Here is a 22,705-nt window from a genome sequence, read left to right as displayed (position 1 = left end):
CGTTGTGAGGGGCCACACACCATCAATTCATAAAAGATTACTGCCTCGTTTGCGGCTGTGATATCTAAGAATGAGATGGCAAATCCAATTAGTGCATTCTTAGTTGAAGTGATGGCCCGAAACTCGACATATTCGGTTTTGGACCATCTCGTGGTTTGTTGGTGTTTGGAATCAATTCATCCAACTAAAAACGCAATAAAACCAATTACTTCTCCATTTCTTTAACGTTTTAATGGGACTTTAGCCCGTTAAATCCACGTTAAGAATTAACAACGGTCATTACATACATTGCCTCCTATCTGCAACTATAAAATTCTTTTAATTGAATGACTTATTTGTCTTGATGACTTATTTTCTGCGACAAATAGTTTAAGTTTTGAACTTTTAGGGTGTGCGCGGAAGTAGGTACAATGAATATGAAGTAACTAATGCGATTACAAAACGGAAATTTGCAAGTCAACATGCGTTGCGATTGCTCCGCTAGTTGCAATTGATTACTACATATACCGGGTGGTCAAAAAATAACGGTACAGATGAGTATTGAGCACAACAGAGTCAAACGACAGAGAGTTTCGGCTAAATTTGATTATTAAAACCCGAAAACGACAAAAAAATTAAGGTGTTCTATTTAAAATAACGAAGTTGGTAGCTACTTCCGGTGTAACCGGAAGTGCCTCCATTTTGAATATGTTTTACTCGAATTCATAATGGTCGATTCGAGCCTGAAACCAAACTTCAATGGGCCGCGATAGTGAGAAGTCAAAAAATTCCTAATTAACGAGTTTCATGGCTAACCTTGTATTTAAGTGAATCATCAATTCCTTTAGCAGCTAGCATATTAGTTTCTACCAACATTTCTAAAACACCCTAAAGACAGGAATTGAAACTGAGCTTAAATAACCGCGAAATAAAACAGATAATTAAAGAAATAAAAAAAAAATGAATAATTTCTTCAGTTATCTGCTCTATTTATGCTCAATTTCATTTTCTATCTATCTGTAATAATCAGTTGCAACCAACGAAATAACTGCAAAGCAGATTTCTTCGCAAATTTCCTGTTTGTGGCTTGATTACCTACTTTATATTCATTCTACCTACTTCTGCGTAAACGCGCCAAATTCCAAACTTAAAGTTCCTTTTAGTTATTGTGTGTGGAACCATTGAATGAAAATGTTATTCATTAGAAACAGGAATATGTTTCAGAAAAGTAATTCCCTTAATTGAAAACCTTTATTCACTTCCTTAATAAATTTATACCGTTCTTTGCAAACAGGACCAAATTCTTACAGTTTGAATCAATTCCACTAACTAAAAAGGCACTAAAACCAATTACTTCTTCATTTTTTTAATGTTTTGATGGTACTTTAACCCCTTAAGTCCATGTTGAGAATTAGGAACGGTTAATACATACATTACATCCTATCTGCAACTATAAAATTCTTTTAATTTTAATAAAAAATTTAATTTCTATGAGAAATAGTTTTAATTTAAAACGTTTGGTATTTACATAGAAATGAGTTTGAATATCTCATTAGAAATTTTATTTTTTTCTTTTATTTTGTAAATATTCCAAAAAAGTAAAAACTTTTATTCCCTTGCTTAGTAGGATTGAATTGTTTTTTGTAAGAATTTTTTTAATAAAACCATGTAACTTTTATGACAATTAGGACGTTCTTGAGAAATGCCTGGCAATTACCCTCTCATAGGTATTTACTACAGTTTTGATAACACCAGTGCTGAAATCTATCGCCGTCATTGCTAATGAGAAACACTTTTTTGCATTTTGCCAAAAAATGTCACATTGTCAACATAAATATAACCTCCAAGTTTTCCCAATTTGTTTATTAATTTTATTTGCCTTTTTCATCAGTTATACAATTTCCTCTTAAATAAATCGACATTCAAACAGTATTATCTCTCCTCTTACTTTCCAGCGACTCCCACCTTTCACCTATATAAATTAAAATATTGCCTCATGTCATATCAACAATTCTACTAATCCTATGAACCGCAATGATTCATGGCATTTATGATAAATCCTCATTGACAAATTTACCACATTTTCATCAGGAACTACGGTCCAATCTTTATCACTAAAACTACTCAATTAAACACACTGCAATGTCATCACCAGGCCCAGAACAGCTTATCGAAAATGCAGTAAATGCTGCCAAAATGGCAGTGAAATTTGATCAAGAGGGGCAACTAACACCTTCAGCTTATTATTATGAAATCGCTGCCAAATGGCTAGATCAAGCTGCAGCCAATTTCAATGATCAAAAGAGAGATTCTCTTAAAAGTAAAAGTCAGGAGTACAGGATTCGTGCTGAAGAGCTGATTAATAGTGCTAAAAGAGATATTGAAATGTAAGTATATAGACAGAGTATTTAAATATTATCTGTTGAAAGAAATGTATTATAAAAAATACTTGTTATGCTATGTTATTACTTATGTTAGATGATTTTATCTTTTTCTGACAATGTCATTAACCTCCATTTTATTCTAATTTTGTAAAGGGTTTTGCCCCTAGTTAAAAGGTTTTATTTTAACCACATTATGGAAATTTTTTTTGTTTATTCAAGTCTACCAGAAAATGAAGAGCACAATGAAAAGAAAATTGTGATTAAACAATGCTATTTTCTGCTGCAACAAGCCATAGAAGAAGATGAGGAAGGAGATAAAATGGATGCTATTGAATTATATGCAAAGGCTGTAGAATATGTAATGAAATATCCAGATTTGTTGCAAGGTGAACTGAGAAGTCTTGCTTTACAAGCCTTAGAGAGAGCAGAAACCTTGAAAGGTAAGTAAATCATTTTTAATATTAAAATTATTTATTTAAGAAACAAATAAAGTAACTCTTAATATACAAGCGTAAAGTGTTAGCAAACTGAAGGTGAAAATGGCATTTATGTGAGTGTGTTAAGAAACTTTCTTATAAGTTCTATACACTATTTTTCGCATGACCTGCAAAAAGTGACTTTCCACATTTGTTAGGTAAATAAGCTGTACTTTATTGATTTGAAATTAAGGAAATGCTAAAAGCTTGTAACTATTTTAGGATTTGTTTTCGTGGCTATAGTCTCTGTTTGTTATGTTTACTTTGGTAGAAGGGTAGGAGATCGTGGGAAAATTATGATCATTTATTACGTATTGCGCATAAAGATAATTAAATTCCAAATTATAATTGAACGCACATAATGAGTATTCTTCAGGCATTAAAGGAGACGTCAAAGAAACGTCCTTGACTCCCATTGACGCGCCTGTAGACGCATTCAAATTTCCTGTACATTCTGCTAATGTTACCAACCAAAAACCAACCTCTTCAACAGCGAAGCGACCAGCTCTTCATAGGGGAACAAGCGCTCATTTGCAAGTATATTGCCCGCCCACAATAAATAAAAATCCGGTTTAAATACAAATTTTGTTATCACCTAGATATCAGGCCAAGATACTTATAGTGATAAGGAAAAGGCAGTATTACTGCACACCTCCAAAATAAACAGGAGGGATTATGTACCTTTTATGAGTATTGATTTAAATGAACGGTATTTAGTTCAATAATTATTTGTTTAAATCCCTCAGGTTACAGAAAAAAATCAGATTTCAGTTCTCCATACCATTTACGGATAAAGATGGTTATCTATTGTTGGCTCCAAAACAAAAAAAAGAATTATACAAGTTCGTGCGCTTGCAAGAAATCAGCCCTGATCCATGTATTGTCCACGGCACCTTTCCCAATTATCTTCACATCAAACAAACTGTGATTTCTGACTGTTCCTTTGTGGCCAGTCTAGCTGTAAGTGCCCATTATGAAGCAAAATTTGGCAGAAAACTAGTTACCGCTATAATATACCCACAATCAAAAGATCAAAGGCCTCTATACAATCCATTTGGTAACAACAATAGCTGCATTATTTCAATTACACCATTAAAAAAATTATCGCAGGCAAATATATGATTAAACTGCACATCAACGGAATCCCACGAAAAGTTATTATCGACGATCATTTGCCCATAGACAGACATGGCAGGATTTTATGCTCTTACTCGAGCAACAAAGCCGAGTTCTGGGTATCCTTGCTTGAGAAGGCTTATATGAAAGTTATGGGAGGATATGATTTTCCTGGCAGCAACAGCGTAATTTGTCCTGGCATATGCCGAAAATTTCGGTGCAACTTTAGTTTTGCAGAACATTGATTTGCACGCCTTAACTGGTTGGATTCCTGAGCGTGCAGGAATCCGCCTAGGAGACCCTGACTTTAACAAAGACTCGCTTTTTGCAATTTTGGAGACTAGAATGGCAAAAGGAGATGTACTAGTTTCTGTAGCCACTGGGGAGTTATCAGATCTGGACGCAGAGAGAAGTGGATTAGTTGCCACACATGCTTATGCAGTTATGGATGTTCGAACCGTTAATGATGTATGAAAATTCGCTTAAAATTCCTCAAAAGCATTAATTAAATGAAGTTTTAGGTCAGATTATTAAAACTGAAAAATCCTTGGTCTCATTTACGCTGGCGTGGAAATTACTCTGAACTAGACTTGGCCCATTGGACCCAAGAATTGCAACGTTTGTTGAATTATGACCCGCATAGTGCTGCGGAATTCGACAATGGAGTCTTCTGGATCGATTACGACAGCCTACTAAAATTCTTTGATGTGTTTTACATGAATTGGAACCCGGAATTATTTAAATTCACTTACTGCATACATCAGTAAGTTTTCTTTTCCTATGAACGGTTCATTAATATATTTTAGTCCCAAGTTTCGAGTGTTGCAACTTAAAAGATAATAAATATACAAAGTGTTAAATAAGAACGTAGGCAAAATTAAAAGGTCAATTTCTGAATAATTGTAAGGTAAATATATAATATTAGACTGGATCCGCAAATTCCAAGTTCTCCAATTTCGCAATTTCCAAGCTCCCTCTCAATTAAAATTTTAATTTAATTTTTTGACTATATCTCTTTTGGATGAAGTTTGGATACCCACATCCACGAATGTCGATGGAAAATTCAAACATTTATTCAGTTTTTTTATTTGCGCTTCAGAGTTTTTTGACAAAGAACTTTATTAGAACCCTACGATGGTACAAAATCATGTATTTTGAATCTCATTTTTAACCAGATATTAAAATCTAAACAAAATTATGATTTAAAAATTATTAGGCGGCAGACGATTCCCTTTTCACCCTATTTCTTGCACCATTTCAGTTGGCCATAATCTTCGAAGGCAGGGATCAATTATTTTTTGAACTGCAGAATTCGAAATTTGAGTATAAAAGTCTCATTATTCAAACTCGCCACACGATCATAATTTTCAGAATGTGGCATGCGGGTACAGGTCCTGCAAAAGACCTATACACAGTCGCAGCTAATCCTCAATTTTCCTTAAGCGTAACTTCCGAGGCTTCCGGAGCTGTTTGGCTTCTGCTCAGCAGACACATTACCGACATCGAAGATTTCCGAAACAACAAGGAATTTATCACGCTGTTCGTTTATAAAAATGGACGAAAAGTGTTTTATCCCTGTAAGGAGAAAATTGAAATTTTTAGCTTGATTGATACAAAACGCCCGGATTTATTACAGACGATCCCCCTCCCTACATCGACGGCGTAAAAATCAACAGTCCGCATTACCTGTGCAAAATTATTTTGACCCCCAATAGTAGTAGAGACTACACAATAGTAGTCTCTCAATATGAGAAAAGCGCCACCATTTATTATACCTTGAGGGCCTACGCTACTTGTCCCTTCAAATTAAATGAAATCAAAGATCCGTACATACAAGAAAAACAGGTTCGAAATGCAAAAAAAAAAAAACTATTATCACAGCACAAAAAATATTTATTTAGATCACAGGTGAGTGGAAAGGGACAACAGCTGGAGGCTGTCCTAACCATCCTGCAACATACCCTGGGAATCCTAAATTTCGACTGGATATTGAAAGTAACGCTGAGAATAACCAACTGTTATTAGAATTAAAGGGGCCAAAGCAGTACCAAATAGGGCTTCAAGCTGTGATTAAACAAGTCAATGATGAAAGTGTCACTGCGCCGTTCAAAACCAAATCGTCAGGACCCTATAGGTAAAGTTCAAAAAACTGATAATGAAGGCTTATCGACATTGCATTTTCGTTTTAGGTCCGGATATGTGGTTTTGGAACTTTCAAATATTCCATCGGGTTCGCTGGAAGTTGTCCCGTCCACTTTTGTGCCTGGCCAAGAAGGACCGTTCATTTTCGTCGTCAAATCATCGGGTTCATGTAAAATTAGTCAAATACAGTAATTTTATTTACATATATGTATGTATATGGACGTTAATATATATTTAGTTATATCTTTATTTGTGGTTTAAAAATATGGTAAAAATACATACAATTTCATGGACTTTATTGATTTTTAACCTTGCGTAAAAAGTACCCAAACTTTTTTGTACATTCTATTATTGACAATTTAATGGAAATATCGCAAATTAAGAGAGAAAAAGTTATTACATAAAAAAAACTTTGGTTGGAAGTCGCCATATATAATGCTTTTCAAGTAAAATTAATTCTTAACATATCAGTATCAGGACATGCTGTTTCATTAACAACATATAAGACTTAAAACACAGTGGGCATTAGTTACACATTCAAATTAAAAAGTTTCAGTCAAATAGCATAGTAAACATTAAAATTGTGACACTCTCAATAAATGAAGCAACCCTCCACTAAGTAAAAAAGTTTGTTTTTCAGCCTTGATCCAGGTCAAAAGTGCAAATCTTGCATTTACTTATGTTTAAATTCCAAAATATTATTCTTGCTTCTGATAATAGAATTAATTATTCCACATTTTCAGTTGAGGGTAGTACTAAACTCCACTGATTGAAGGGGACTCATTTTATCAGAAATTATAGCACCTCAAATACCTCTTGGTTAAATTTGAAAATATTAGTACTGAATACATATAACTATAACATAATAACACTTTGAGATTTGAATTTATAGGAAATATAATAATTAAAACTTTAAATTATTCCTTCAATATTTAATTTTCTAAGCTTTTCATTAAAATTCTAGTTTATGTACATACTCTTAAATAATGAATATTTATATTGTATTTTACTTTTATTAAGTCTGTATTGTTATTAGTGCGCACTACAAGTGCTCAGAAAATAATTCTAAAATATAATTCTCAACTATATAAAGAGTTATTTAATATGAATAAAACAAAATAGAGGCATCCAAATGTATGTAGTGATGGACACTGAATAGAACCAGTTATGATGACCCATTAGACTGATTGGGACTGTACCCAATAATTCTATTGTAAACTTCCACTTTAGTTTTTATACCTGATGGAATTGGTGGGAAATCGTTTGAGAAACTTTTCTGCAATTTATCTTGTTGTTTTGTCTAAAATGAAAAACCATTTTATCAAAAACGCAACATCCTGCAACTTTACATCTCAATGCTAGACTGATTGGCCATATTACGAAGAATATCTTTAGTATAAAAGTTAAATAATATAAACATAAAATATTAAAAAAAGAAAATAAATTTCGTCTTGCAAAATGCGCTATATTTATGTTATGTTGGGTCAACCTATAAATTTGGTTTTATCTTATAAATAACCTGCTGTTCAGTACAGCAGGAAGAATCTTACTTTTCTTCTTAGTTGCTCAAACTCTACTATATCATCCAGTTTCAGTTCTATAGCCGTGGGGGGTCTTCGAAGCATGGCACTGAAGTTTTTATTTGAGGATTGAAACCTGCAAGTTCCCAATTGTAAGCTCGTTTTAAAAACTGAAACACACTCACAATACTTATTTGTTAATAAAACAGCACAGCTAGAAAAAAATTAAAGATGTAAAGGGCAATATTAACAAACAACGATAAAAACAAACCAATCTTAAACAGTAATAAATAAAAAAAAATGTAAATAACCTGATTTTAAACACGACAAATGCATTCTCTACAAAGACTACATGGAGCAAGAAGATTGATACAGAAATATATTGGATTTTTGGTTGCATAACTTAGAATGAAAATTGAAAACCATTAATTCTAGGTATTCCAACCTATATTTTCATGTTGTTGCCGTTGCTTCTTTCTGTTGTTATCATTTTTTTACTTTACATAACAATTTAAAGCTAAGGAAATAGTTTTATGGTTTTCGAAAGTCATAGAATGAATATAAATAAAAAAGTTTAATGTAACATATAATACAAGTAAACGCCCCCGAACAAAATGTCTTCATCCAAAGCACAAACAAATTTCGATAAGCTGAGAGCAGAATTTAAGGTATCTATAATTAACACTAGGTCAAGATGATTAAACACTTTTCCTTCTTCAATAGCAATCCCTTAAAACCACCTTCAGCAAGGGCAATGTAGAACTTCTTGATACCCAAATCAGCTTTTACAAACGTACAGAAGCAGATATCAAAACTCCACTTGATGAAGCTTTTAGGGATCTTTTGCTTGACTTATTAGCTGAAGAAGTTGGTGTGGAGTGTTTAAAATCATTTGTTCAATTTTCAATTCAATCATGCAGAAAACATTTGATCACTCCTACAATGCCAGTAGTGTTATTAGGTATGTATACATATAATTTGAACAATAATTCTGGAAAAAACAGGCAATAACTGGTATATATTTCACGTAAAAAAAAACTTGTTAATTGTACATATTTAGACAATTTTCTTATTCAAGATAATAGATGCAAGGCAGGATAGATTTTTCATCAGTATATTAATATAGCCTCTCTATGCTGTCTGCAAAATTCCAATCTTCCGCCATGATTTATCAGGTCATTCAATTAAGGGCAAAGAACCCATTAAAAAGGTATACAATGAAATCTAGCAATATATCTGAAAAAAAATAAGACTAAAAAGTTAAGGTATAAGCAATTGCCAACGGTGCGACGAGATAGCCGTCGATTGAGACTCCAGTAAACTTCGCTGCTGAAAATATTTTTAAACCTTGTAAAAACTCACAATGTCCCTTTAAAAGACTGGAAATCTTTATTGACAGCAAGCTTATATAGCATTATGTGATTAGAGCTGCCTTTCAATAGGGTTAATAAGCAAACTACTATAATGCTAATTGAGAAATACAGTATATTATTTGCCGTTTGTTTTCTTTATTTAAAAAAATATGTAAAAACAATTATATGCCTAGAGCGATCCATCTACACTAGTTGGCATTTGAAGAATTCTAAATGTTTGCTATTTGAGACTACAAAATCCACACATGTAGACCTCATATTATATGATATAGCTCTCTTATAAAGCCATTTTATTTTTGTTATTCAGGTGATATCTTTGATACACTGACCTTAGATGCGTGTCAGAATATGTTCAGTTTTGTTGAAGACAATGTGCAAATCTGGAAAGAGGAACTTTTTTTTACTGGCTGCAAAAACCATCTTTTGCGTCTTTGCAATGATTTGCTTAGGCGTTTATCCAGGACCATTGCCACAGTATTTTGTGGTAAAATTCTCTTATTCTTGGCAAAATTCTTCCCATTTTCTGAAAGATCTGGTAGGTTTTAAATAACTCTTATTCAAAAACAAATTATATCATATTTATTTCTCTAACAGGGTTGAATATTGTAAGTGAATTTAACCTGGAAAATGTTACTGAATATGGCTCAGACACTGCAGATGATGTGGTTACAGAAATAATCTCTGGAGATCAAAAACACGTTATTGACTTCTCCTTTTATTGCAAATTTTGGCAATTGCAAGACTTTTTCAGAAATCCTAATCAGTGTTATGATAAAGTTCAGTGGAAAATGTTTTGTTCTGTAAGTTTCCCTTACATAAAGTGAATATAAAGACAATAAATTATTTAATATCATGCAGCACTCCATAAACATACTAAACACATTCCAAGGCATAAAACTAGACTACATATCTGCATCGGAGCAATCTACAAACGTAGGCTATTTTGCGAAATATTTAACCAGTCAAAAGCTGCTGGATCTCCAACTGAACGATGTCAGTTTCAGGAGATCTGTTCTATTACAATTTTTGATTGTGTTTCAGTATTTGACCTCATCAGTTAAGTTTAAATCGTGAGTTTTCACTTTAAGCCAATATTTCTGAAAGATTTATAATCAAAAATTTCAGAGATAATTACGAATTGAAAGCCGATCAAAAAGAATGGATTCAGAATTCTTCTGAAAAAGTATATAATTTATTAAGGGAAACACCTCCGGATGGCGAAAATTTCGCTATAATAATTAGGAATATCCTAAAAAGGGAGGAATTATGGAACACTTGGAAAAATGACGGTTGCCCTGGTATGTTTCCTTTAACATAATTTGACTTTAGAAGGTTAAAATGTGTTTAAATTTAGAAATAAAAAAGTTTTTGCCTCAAAACGAACCTATGGAAATGCCAGCAGGCAAAAAATCAGGGGTTTTTGTTGGCGATTTAGTAAGGGAAGCACATCGTGAGGGAAAAAATTATTTAGGGAAGTAAGTACATATTTCTTAGTTTTCTGAATCGATTTTAAATTTCGAGTAAAATCAGTCCAGATCTGACAAAATTGTGGAACATTTGCCCAAGCAACTTGGAAGCTTGTAAAGACAGAGACTTTTTGCCTTCTATGGATGACTACTTTGCAGATGCTATTAGCCAAGTAGAATCTGGTGCGGCTGTGAAAGATGAGGATAATTTATTGAAGGACAGTAATTTTGGTGAGTATCCAAATGGTATTATGCTGTATAGGAATGGCAATTAATTGAGTAATTAAAACTTACATGTTTGAGAACCATTGAATTTAGAATAAACAGTTTACCTATTTTTATCTGGACAAAATGCTAAATATATGTTTTTTTTCTCTTAAAATCGTTATTTAAGTATATAGTTAGTTGGTTTACTTTTACTACTCGCGTTAGTGATAAGTTAATGGGAAAATGATAATAAATAAAAGAAGAAATGAGAATTGCATCAATAAATGATACATTATCTGTTTATACCTTTTCGTAGGATGGCGGGCGTTAAGACTCCTGGCCAGGCGCAGCCCATACTTTTTCTCTATCAACACTCAAAACCACCCATTACCAAAATACTTGGAAATCATGATGCACAAAATTGCCCATGAGAAACCCGGTAGAAGTGAAGAAAACAGCCAAGTAAGGAGAATATTCATTTCTTTTCAACTAATACTAAGTGGGACTTTAGGAGGCTCAAACTGAACAAGAAACTGAAGATAACATATTCACGGAGGAACAAAACCCTGAAGATTTCAAGCAAAATGAATATTTTACCGAAGAATCCAATCAAAGGAAAGAACGACCCAAAGACATTAATATGGAACGATTGCAGACGCTTATTGAAAAAATCGCTCCCGATTGGGAAAAGTTGGGCACCAAATTAGGTGGTTTTTAGACCATTATTTTTTGTTTCAAATAATTTTATTTGTTCAATTTTGACAGGCTACCAAGCAGATGAAATTGAATGGTTCAAAAATGAAAACCCAAAACGTTTTGAGCAAGCCAAACATATGATGAATTTGTGGTTCGAAGACGATGAGGATGCAAATTTAGATAACCTTCTGTACATTTTAGAGGGATTGGACATGACTGAAGCAGCTGACGCTGTACGCAATGAATTATTGGCTACAGCTTCAGAAAATTGAGTCAATTCTCCAATAAAATAGTTCAGTATTTTAGTTTTATTAATTTTATACTGCGCTTAGATTCAAATGATTGTAATTTTTGCTTGGGGTGATTTTTAACCAATGAGAAACTCAAAGAAAAGAGGTGTTTTATTTCTAAGTAAAAATTAGTTTGTTGATTTCGTCTCTTATTATTTCTGTGTTGTAGACAAAGATGAGTATATATTCTTCATTGCTCATAATCTGAATCGACCAATGACTTTTGTCAAAAAGCTCGTCTAATTGGCCGAGTCTAGCATTTTTACCTGTAGGACAGCATTGACATAATCCTCGACGCACACCCATCAGCTGGTCGCCATTGTTCTAACGCCGTTAATCCGTTGATTATATCGGTACGTAGCGCCTAGTTTGACACACGCGTCTAATCTGACAAATTAAAAAATTGGACATTTCATTCCTTTGGTTGTTCGTGTGATGTGTCCCCGTAAAATCCAGCAGAAAAAATGGTTTCAACGTAGTTACATTCAACTAGTGATTTATCTGTGATATTTGGATTTTTCTAATCATCCCTCGCAAGCATCGGGGCCACACCTCAACCTCGAAAGTGGACGGGAATTGAACTCTAGGTTACGTCAAATTTCCTACGATAGTTGGCAAATGTAATATGGCCGCCTAAAGAAACGAAACGACTTCATCTTAATGTCTTTTGTTGTGTAAAATCGCGATTATCCGAAGGAATGGAGCTCCGAGTGGGTAATAAGTACAGACTGGGCCGTAAAATTGGCTCAGGCTCGTTTGGGGACATCTATTTAGGTGAGATATCCCGAGTTTGGGTTGACACTGCCTTGTAAACAAAGATCTTGCCCCAACAATCTTTGTTATCTTCGGCTATTTTGCCTTCCAGGAACTAATATTTCCACGGGGGAGGAAGTGGCCATTAAACTGGAATGTATCAAAACCAGACATCCCCAGCTGCATATAGAATCCAAATTCTACAGGATGATGCAGGGTGGAGGTGAGTTTGAGAGCTTGAACCTGTATTTAGGTACCTAACTGTGCATTTTAAACCCACTAGGGGAGACATAATTAGATGGTAACCTGGCTCATAGTTAATTAAAAATACCTGTATGTAGTGATACCATTGACAACATAAATTTTTGAATTCATGAAATAATTAGGAATGTGTTTTACATGTTTGAGGAGGCTTGTTCATTTTCTCTTTTACACTATTTGAGAATAATACCTTATACGCCAGAAAAGGTTCTCTGGAGTAATGGAATTGCAAAATAATCTCAGTCAAAGCCAACTGACAAAACACACTGTTATAAAACAAGTAAGGATTTTCATTTGAGCAGGAATGAATTTTATTCCCAATTAGTTTCAACTAATAATAATGTGCAATTCCATTGCTCCAAGAACCTGTACTTGGTGAAAAATGAGGTGTTCTGTTCCTGTGTGATATTGTTAAGCCTATGTTAGATTAGCCAAGTTTTTGACTCATAAAAGGTGTATTTAAAATATGTGGTTTTTTACGATGGGTAGTTCTTGAATTATTTAGGATAAGAAAAATCTTAATATTTGAGTTTGCCTTCAATTTTTCCTTATCTGTAAAAGTAACCATAAATAAATTGCAAAGCATAATTTTCTTGACCTCAGGGCCTTTTTTATTTAACCTTAAATTTAACAACCAGCATCTCACACGGCACATATGGATATGATGGAAGTTCAAATTACAAAATTAAAATTTACCAGTAAATCTGACAGAAAAGAAATTAAGGAGATAAACAAGATCTTTATTACTTAAAATTTAATCCAATAGAGGATTTGAATCAAAGGAATGGCCACAAAGCAGATTTTCTTGCAGATTTCGATTTTATAATTTTTATTTCCATCATAATCATTTCTATCCTATCTTTTCTAACATTTTTTCTATGACAGCTCTGATAGTTCTGAATGACTAACCAAAGTCTAACCATAATTTAAAATTTTATTACTGAAATTTAGTTAGAGAAAGGGCACTGATGCAGTAGGCACACTTATGCACATGCAGAAATTGATTTGACAATCACTTTGTTTTTATCTATAGATTTCATATGGTGACTTTGACTCACATTTCAAAACCACATCTATTTTCGTCGATCTACTTTATTTTGTGACTATTTTGGTTCAGTTTTAGTCTATCTTTCAGTAATAATCAACTGCAACTAATGGAATGGCCTCAAAGCAGAGTTGCTTCCAAATTTCGATTTGATAATTTTACTACTTCTTGTTTATTGTACACACTTTTGCTTAAATGCTAAAAATTCCAAACTCACTCTATCCTGATTTGGCATTTAGTAATATAAGGTATTCCAGTGAAACTCTTGAATAATTCGTATATGTATCACATCTAATATGATTTGATCTGTATAAGATTGGTTCACATTTTACATATTTTCCCTATTCTTGATGCCAAAGATGATGAAATAAATACTTGGGTGTTTTGTCGTATCAATTTTTTTTAAGGAGATATAATTGTTAATATTATTGTAAAAATCTAACTTACCATCCAGAACCTATTTTCCCTTACAAAATGATCTTTAAAAGATTGATATTGGGTAAAAATAAGGATAAGTAAATTTCAAGATTATCTAAACCATCAAGAGAGATAATATTTCGAAATTTAAATATTACTACCTGTTTACTAGAACCCCTTGTTGCATCCATGTAGGTATAAAATTGCTTAGTGCGTCATTACCAACCAATTGGAATAATCCAGCCTAAACAATTGTTGGCTGTTATCAAATGATTAATTTATTGTTAGTTGCCTCAACGGGCTGTAAAAAATGTTAATGATTATTTTTGTTAATATGAATAATGTGGTCCATATCATGTAACGACTCGTTTTCCCGTAGCAATATTATGTAAAACTATTGTATCGTTATTTTATAAGACTGACGTAGTTATATGGGAAATGCGCTGATTTATTACTAATCAAATAATTCGCTGACGCTTCCCCGTTAGCTAAAAATAACGCAGTTATTTTTGGGCAAGACATTTAGGGATAATTTGTTTTTCACCGCAGTGGGTATCCCCCAAATGAAGTGGTGCGGCACCGAAGGCGACTACAATGTCATGGTGATGGAACTGCTGGGTCCTTCCCTAGAAGATTTGTTTAATTTTTGTTCCCGCCGCTTCTTGCTCAAGACGGTCCTACTACTAGCCGACCAACTGATCTCACGCACCGATTTCATCCACTCTAGGAATTTCATTCATAGGCAAGGATCAAAAACATTTAGGTATTTGACAGCTTATTTGAATTGTGCTTCCAGGGACATTAAACCGGACAATTTCCTAATGGGCTTAGGAAAGAAGGGCAACCTTGTGTATATTATAGATTTCGGTTTAGCTAAGAAATACAGGGACGGACGCACCCACCAACACATACCTTACAAGGAAAATAAAAATCTTACAGGTGAGTATTTTTTGTTGTGATTGCACTGACATTGGAAAGGTTAAGGAACTGCGCTTTATTATTACTACTTATTATCAAATACCGGCGAAGGTCAAATTACTAACCCTGACATCAGGATGTTGTAAATACAATTAGTTTCTTCAAATCGGTTATGCATAGAATTAATGGTTTTAACTCCATTAGGCTTAAATGATAACAGGCGCATGAAGAAAGTTTATTATCTCTGATTTAATTGATTAACGGTCCTACTAGAGGTACTATTGTTAGGTTCTAATATTGTTAATTGTTATACCCCTTTTATAATTTTTAGAGCCTCTCATATGTATCCCTGACATATGTCAGATTAATCCGTGTTTTTTTGTTTCGGTGTTAAGGCATTTTATACTAGTAGACCCGAGGATTGTTACAGTTGACAAAATATTAAAATTCTACTTGATAGCTGACAAGGTGCTATCATTATTTAAACACCTACAGGAAACTATAAGGTTTGCTCGAGATTATGCAAGTCGCATGCAGTGACTGAAATTGCATTTTGTATTTGGTTTGCCAAATAACCAGTTGCCTCATCAATTGAATAAACAGGTATTTTGATCTCCTAGATTTTTATTAACTGAGAACTCAATGTTGTCAGATTAATAATGGTTTCAATAGTAAAGCATCCACCTGGAAATTAGGATCGTCTTATAGATTTTAGTTCCTCTTGCAGACAATTAACAGCAATGTCCCATTTTCAATGAGATACAATCAGTATTTAAGTAACCCACAACGGTTTTTCTTCAGTAAAACACACCAAACAATGTTGAATAATTCTAATTACCTTAGTGCGACCGTACCTAATTAAAGACAATTCAAGAACATGCATGCAATAACTTATTTTATAATTATTATTAATAAAATCACCGTTCAAGGGGGTGTTGCGTAAAGGGGCAACCGTTTCGAAAAGGAAACTCGTTGTCAATTACAATGCCTGAAAAAAGTGCGCAACGCTGTTGACCTTAACTGCATAATGCAGAGATTTTTATGGTTATTGTTACCATTGTGGCATGTTGATTTATGAAATGGAAAATGTGGGTAATGGTGGTCAAGCTCTGTTTGTATTGAAGGCACAAGAACTTTGCGATATTTTAAAATGGGGGTTGCCATTTGAAATGAGGATGAAGGAAAAACTGTGACTAACAATAAAAAAATGTCTCATTTGGAGTCTCATTCAACTTTTTCACATTTTCCGCTTCATGGTTACCAATGTTTTCAATACTTTGAAGAATGTTTTCAACACATTTTCTACACTTTTATTTTTTCTATCTTGGGAAATCTCTAATATCGTACAGAAAATTGGGAACATGTAAAATATAATACTATAAAACTAAAATTGACCAATTTTTCATACTGAAAAATCACGATTTTTTAAAAAATTCTTATAAAATCTCCTGAAAAGTCAAGTTCTTATGCAATTTCAAAATATTTTCAATTTACAATTCATCTGCAAGTAGATTTAACTTACCAACCACCAAATAACTCACTGCCATTAAGTGAAATTTTGTGGAAGTCCACTGGGTGGATTTATATATTTCTGAATTTCCGTTATCAGATAGGAGATTAGTCATGAACAAAAAAATTGATAGAGTAAACCAAACTTCATTATGAAGCAAATTAGTACACGAAAAGACATATTCGTGAATTTTAGTAGTACAAGATACTTCGCAAGTACTTTTTAATATAGCACCACTTTTTAACGCTATTCCGGAAGATATCTTTATTCCCATTTGATGTCACAATCTCAACTTATTAGCTTTTTTCAAATTAATTTGCTAATAAAACTAGTATTTTCGTTTCATTCCTAGGTACTGCCAGATACGCCAGTATAAATACCCACTTAGGCATAGAACAGTCCAGAAGGGACGATCTCGAATCCTTAGGTTATGTACTCATGTATTTCAATAGAGGGTCGCTGCCGTGGCAAGGCCTGAAGGCGGCCACTAAACGCCAGAAATACGAGCGAATATCCGAAAAGAAAATCTCCACTCCTATAGAAGAATTATGCAAGGTGGCTAATAATTTCTTGCCCTGCCAAACCGCCATTTAATGCTACTGCTATTCCAGGGCTATTCATCTGAGTTCTCCACCTATTTGAACTACTGCAAACAGCTGAGGTTTGAAGAAAGACCCGATTACAGTTACCTAAGACAATTGTTCCGGACGTTGTTTCATAGGCAAGGTTTTACATATGATTACGTGTTCGATTGGAATATGCTCAAATTCGGTAAGTAACGGTTAGATAGGATTGATTAAAGTTTTGTGCTGCATTTGGGGGATATTTTAGGAGGTTCTCGAGGAAGCCATTGCGAGGACAACACAGGCCGCGCAGTTACGCGTTACGGATCTCACGCGGCAGGAGCTACGGGTGGTCAAGTTGGAGATGCTACGTCTGCACAGCAACCACAGAGGAGCCGAAGAACACACGATGCTCCTGCTCCCAATCCTTTAGACGATGTTATTACAAGTAGTGAGTTTAAAATACAGGATTTTTCAGAAACATTGATCTAAACAATTAGTATGTAAAAATAAAGTGATTAGCATGACTGATACAGCAATAGCTTCTTTTCATTAAGCTAGGTATATACACATCACCGCACATTCTGATTGTAAATTTTCACCAGTTTTCAATTGAGGCTTTAAATCGCCCATACTGGCAAGAAGATTTTTGAATATATGAAATTCATCTGCGGTAGCATGCTGTAGTAATTTGCAAATGTTTCTGGGATACTCTATATATGTACATATATTTGTTTACTTACTGGTTGATATCAGGGCTTTATCTTAAAATACTGTTGCAGTCATTTAATTTTCGAATATCAATATGACAAATTTTTCTTAAAAAACTTTTTTTTCTATTATTCCCAGATTCTCCTAGAATGTACGACAGTCATGAACGAAGAGTTTCCATGAGGTTAAGACAGACTGCTCCCAACGCATCCACCTCGGATTTAAGCACTTCGAAGCAGGCGAAGTGAGTATCATATCATTTTCAGTGAATCAGTCGTGTTTCGAGTTTAAAGTCAGATCCACACCACATTGTGAATTAATAGTAAAATGTCGCCAAAAGTTATTTTTCTTAAGCGAATTTGGTAATTGCCAACGCTCACCTGCTTATCCCTAATTCGCTGAATCGTGAGGATCTGTCTTTAGAACTTATTTGCATGCATCCAGTATGCTATGTATTTCAGAAAGTTGAGTGTGTCTGGTGAATGAGCTCTAACACACATTAAGTCATCATCAGACTGTTAAAATACGATGATGGAATTCACTTTTTGATTTAAATATTAATCAGGGTTTTTAAATAATACCCTCAACTAACATCACACATTTTCTCTCTTCTTTCCCCATCTCCGCGTCGTTCTCATCCTCTACCACTACCACCACCACTGCAACAACCACGAAATCATTCACCATTGCCTCACAACGAACAACATCGACACGTCTGTGCCACTGTGCGCCTTTCTTTTATTTTGGAAGCGCCTCCGGAGTGGCCATGGCGCCCCCAGCGATCCCTGGAGCGCAGCCACCTCCAGGCGCTCCTAGACGCGGCAGTTCGAGCAAAGATCCGCCCGGTCGGATGAAAAAGTGAGGTTAAGAAGCTGTCCGCCGTAACGTAAGAGTGAGTGGACATTTTTTGTTTTGATACAGGAAAGCACGAGCAGCTCTAAATCTTCAGATTAATGCGTGAAAAGTTGTTTGATTTCGGTTCGTTATTGATTAGTTGACGGTTTCTATGGAGTTAATGGAAATACGTTGTATTCCATATTTTTATAATAATTTTAAGCGTTTTCTTATTGTGATATTAAGAAGTATCTTCTTAAATGTTGTGCTCTTAGGGGCAAACTGTAGTTATATTGGTTCAATAAACTACTTACGTTCGTTTGTAGGTCTTCCAAGTAATTGGAACGAGGTGTAGTATATTTTTTATGAGGACTCATTTTTTACTGTCCAACAGCATGCTGACAATTTAGAGCTGTTCTGCGTTTTCGAATTGCGATACAGGACGGGACAAATTAGTGCGAACATCTACTGTGCGCGGAGTGACTTAACTTTATTTTTGATTCAATACCAGTGGTAACTACTGGTTGATCAGCGGGTTGGTTGGTTCGGAAGTTTCTCTGCAAAGCAACAAAGTTGTTTTAACATTTTATGTTATTATCGGTAGGTCTTGTTGGTGAAATAATAAAGGCTTGTGTGAGCTCTTGTTTGGGCATTTAGAAAATTAAAAATTGGCATTAAAAAGTGTACTGCGTAAATGACCAAATAAAATGAAATAACACTTTACGATAACAATGACGTATTTTTTGTTTAAATCACAAAAGCTTTGACTAACTAAGAGTTTCTTAATGTGTTGACTATTTTCAACACTTCCACCTACAAAACAATATAATTTATTTAAGGTCTATTACGGTCCCATTCCAACTCTGTGTTTAATTAACTCGAGCACCCCAAAGATGGATTTAGAACCTATTAGAACTCATGAGTTCGGTTATGGGGTACGGGATTTGCAGACCCTGCAATCAATGCACATTGATTGCCAGTAAATAAAGTAACAGCTTCCTTACAAGCCTAGGATATTGCCATATATTCAACCTCGGTGCTTGAAACAACAATTTTTTTATTTAGAACTCTCCCAGGACATTGCTGAAACGAATTAAAAAATGAATCTCATATGAGATTTATCTAAACTGCTGCTTGTCCAAGCAGCATCAGCAAAACTACATAGTATCTTTCATCTCTGGGGAAACGCAAAAGATAATAGTTCTCTTTAAATATCTTAACACTCTCATTGTAATTGTTGTATTAATAACTGGTATTAAATTGCCTTAAAAACTGGCGTTAAATCTGATTTATGCACTCGTCGGCATTAACTTTCTCCAATGATTGTTGCGCTGGAACATTTTTGGGGAAATGGTAGCCTGAACAGCTTACCTGCACTGTAAACATCAAGAACTTTTTTGTCTGGCTGCATATCTCCTTTATTCTTTTTAATATGCTCTCATCTACAATGCCTTATTTTACCTTTAAAATTAACAATTTGGGTACTTTTCTTAAGACATATCTGAAAAACAGTATCTATTTTATATGAATTGTTAATTAAACGTGCAATCTCTACTGATAAATATCTCCAGCTGTAAATTTTGCAGCAGTCTTCGTCAAAAACGACTGTATTACCGCTTTTGTTCAATTGACTTGTGATAGCAAATTTTTAATGATCTCTAAAACACAACGTTCTCTTCATCATAACATTGTATGTGTCGGCTACTTTGGATTTATCGCCAAAAACCACTCTGTTGCATCACGGGAGAGTATCACTTAATCTCCTCACATGCAAGATAGTTGTTAGCCATTGTTTATTTAGCATTGAATGTGCACTAACCGCTAAATCCATAACTCATCAGTGTGAGTTGTGAAGAGAGAGAACTTGGTTACATCAACCTTGAATCTGTCTTAAATACGCCTTTTCCACCTATTCACAAAAGTGCTATCAGTCTGTAGTTCGAAGCGTACTTCTAGCTTCTGTAATTCAAAACCAAAACAGTAAGCGGCACTTATGAATGTTGTTGAGCTGATAAACGTTAAAACTCCCTGAACGTGTCTATCGTTCCAAGTTTTTTGATTGTCAAGTTTCATGGGCCTTATCTTAATTAGTTGTTTCACTTTCTGATGAGCCTAAGATCTTGACACACACCTTTCCTATTTTGTGCTTTCTCATTTTCTTACCGTTGGTCAATAAAAACTGCCATAAATCGATCGATTTTTTGAGATTAGCCATTTTGAGGAGTGCCCACTCCATTGTTATTCACTGAATACCAGATTTATGTCACAATTTAAAAAATATTAAAATTGCGAGTAATTAAAAGACCAACCACCCCACTGTTCAACCCGCCTCGTGTTCCATATAACTCATAATGATGTGATGTATTCCTTTAACTCTAGAATTGATATAATAGTATGCTGCAGTGGCGGTACGCTTTGATAATAAGTTAAGGAAAGGTGGGAAAGCTTGAAAAGTGTTAAAGTTATTTTTTCTGATATAGTTATTACAACATTGACCTCATTAGTTGTGCGCGTGTTGCCGTTATATTCTGTCATAGGCAATCCATATCTAGCTATTGAAGTCGTGATTCCCATAGTTTTGGATTGTCTTCGGAATTTTTTGCCAACGTTTCTGTTATTGAATGGTTATCGCTTCACCCATAAAAACTAAGTTGGCAGGATAACATTTACTACAGAGTTTAGCCAAAACTTTGTGTGAAAAGTAAATCTGACAACTCTATAATAGATACCAATTAAGCTTAAACTATAATGTGTAAAGTGTAATTTGTGCAATGGTAGAAGTATCGTCACTGGCCAGGTTTAATGAAAACAAAATTAATTAGGCTAAGTGATAACGCAACGATTTTACTAAATTAGGCGGTACAAAGCGGATTGTTAATGTCCGTCAAGTGGGGCTGATTTGGGAGTTCGTGACTGCAATTTCCTTTCGGTTAGGTTTCAAGTTTGAGCCGGCCAAAGTGTGTCGTCCGACCCAGAATGGTATAACGCGAAAGAAGGTGAACACTATTTTTGAGATAAAACATTTTTGATAATAATACAGGGTATAACATTTAAAAAAATATCTAGCAGTTTTAGTTATAGCCGTAGATTCGTTTCGCGTTAGATTCAAAATTGCCAATTTTTGATGGTGTTCCCCTTCTTTGGGTAAGTTAAAACAGAAAAAATAACAACCCACAATTATAAATAACTATTTGTAATCAGTGGAAAACAGTGTACATATCTAGACTGATTTTTGTGTATTTTGTGTATAGAAATGTAATATTTAGTTTTGTGAAGAAACAAAATTTTTATAAAAAAAAATACTAGGATAATAACTATAATGTAAGGTAGCTGAATGTGTACCAACGTTATTTTTACACCGGAACTTGCTGGGACTGTCGCTGTGATTAAATTTGTGATTGGAAAGTTCTCTGAGGCGTTTTTAATCGGAATTGTGAAATATGCTTTTGTGACCGTGAGGAAACCAGTGTGCTTTTGCCGACAAAAACGTAACTTACCTAAACATCAATTCAACGTCTTGATTATATTCAAAAGTAGTTCGGTAACAGTTGCAGCAATTCCATCAGGTTCTCTTGTAACTTATCACTAAGTATGTAAAATTTAATAGTAACTATTATTCGGTAAAATATATATTTTCTTTTGTAGCAAGAAAAATGTTAAAAGGGTCAAGATAAAAATAAAAATGTTCGACTGGTTAATAGGAGTAATGTTTCTGTGCCCCGTTCAATATTTTTCCTTAAGCTAAAACAGACTATTTTGAACATTTCTAAAACGGGATTTGGGTTTAATCAAAGTAATGTATTTATTTGTTTTAAGTGTTATTTGTTGGTGAAAGACTTTGATCAGTAACAAGAACTACACGGCGTGAGAAGCACGATTCAATACAGTAGAAAACTAAACTATCCATCACAAGAAACAACAATCAGAACTCACCCTTGTACACCAAAAGCATGAGCCAGAATCAAGTCAGCAACAGTCACTTTCCCTCACTAAGCGATGGATATACAATAGCGAACTTCACAAGTCTTTAGAACAAAAGAAACC

The 22,705-nt window shown here is 34.2% G+C and overlaps 5 protein-coding genes and 1 long non-coding RNA gene across 8 annotated transcripts in view; 4 read left to right on the top strand and 2 right to left on the bottom strand.

Moving 5' to 3' along the window:
• T48 (FU domain-containing protein T48) overlaps positions 1 to 22,705 on the bottom strand; it is a 190,272-nt gene that overhangs the window by 118,787 nt on the left and 48,780 nt on the right. The gene's annotated exons all lie outside the window — the stretch shown is intronic.
• Positions 1 to 22,705, top strand: part of LOC136408802 (UPF0193 protein EVG1 homolog) — a 107,845-nt gene that overhangs the window by 76,887 nt on the left and 8,253 nt on the right. The gene's annotated exons all lie outside the window — the stretch shown is intronic.
• On the top strand, positions 1,848 to 6,347 carry LOC136409169 (calpain-7-like). Its single transcript, XM_066390498.1, has 12 exons — positions 1,848 to 2,366; positions 2,583 to 2,803; positions 3,216 to 3,376; positions 3,439 to 3,548; positions 3,604 to 3,896; positions 3,950 to 4,140; positions 4,193 to 4,423; positions 4,477 to 4,718; positions 5,327 to 5,532; positions 5,592 to 5,800; positions 5,857 to 6,089; positions 6,145 to 6,347. The coding sequence occupies exons 1-12, from the start codon at positions 2,122 to 2,124 to the stop codon at positions 6,287 to 6,289; spliced, it is 2,487 nt and encodes an 828-aa protein (XP_066246595.1). The 5' UTR covers positions 1,848 to 2,121; the 3' UTR covers positions 6,290 to 6,347.
• Positions 7,089 to 7,826, bottom strand: LOC136409172 (uncharacterized). Of its 2 annotated transcripts, none has more exons than XR_010752165.1 (3): positions 7,808 to 7,826; positions 7,648 to 7,753; positions 7,089 to 7,397 (listed from the first exon to the last, which is right to left on the bottom strand). It is a non-coding gene; the product is annotated as an uncharacterized lncRNA (long non-coding RNA). The 2 variants fall into 2 exon arrangements; XR_010752164.1 differs by having other exon boundaries at positions 7,803 to 7,821.
• Hpr1 (THO complex 1-like protein Hpr1) lies at positions 8,150 to 11,664 on the top strand. Its single transcript, XM_066390499.1, has 11 exons — positions 8,150 to 8,285; positions 8,341 to 8,578; positions 9,298 to 9,525; positions 9,585 to 9,790; positions 9,849 to 10,060; positions 10,116 to 10,288; positions 10,345 to 10,465; positions 10,521 to 10,687; positions 10,980 to 11,125; positions 11,175 to 11,370; positions 11,429 to 11,664. Exons 1-11 carry the CDS (start codon positions 8,232 to 8,234, stop codon positions 11,629 to 11,631), a joined length of 1,944 nt encoding a protein of 647 aa, XP_066246596.1. The 5' UTR covers positions 8,150 to 8,231; the 3' UTR covers positions 11,632 to 11,664.
• Positions 12,041 to 22,359, top strand: dco (discs overgrown). Of its 2 annotated transcripts, none has more exons than XM_066390500.1 (9): positions 12,041 to 12,423; positions 12,515 to 12,625; positions 14,675 to 14,867; positions 14,922 to 15,064; positions 16,906 to 17,108; positions 17,165 to 17,324; positions 17,385 to 17,567; positions 17,966 to 18,071; positions 18,578 to 22,359. In XM_066390500.1, the coding sequence occupies exons 1-9, from the start codon at positions 12,348 to 12,350 to the stop codon at positions 18,687 to 18,689; spliced, it is 1,287 nt and encodes a 428-aa protein (XP_066246597.1). In that variant the 5' UTR covers positions 12,041 to 12,347; the 3' UTR covers positions 18,690 to 22,359. The 2 variants fall into 2 exon arrangements, with proteins under 2 accessions (XP_066246597.1, XP_066246599.1); XM_066390502.1 differs by having other exon boundaries at positions 17,966 to 18,075; positions 18,578 to 18,699.

The sequence above is a fragment of the Euwallacea similis genome, chromosome 5 (genome assembly GCF_039881205.1).
Source record: "Euwallacea similis isolate ESF13 chromosome 5, ESF131.1, whole genome shotgun sequence".
Lineage (NCBI taxonomy): Eukaryota > Metazoa > Arthropoda > Insecta > Coleoptera > Curculionidae > Euwallacea > Euwallacea similis.
This window is presented reverse-complemented; position numbering and strand designations above follow the sequence as displayed.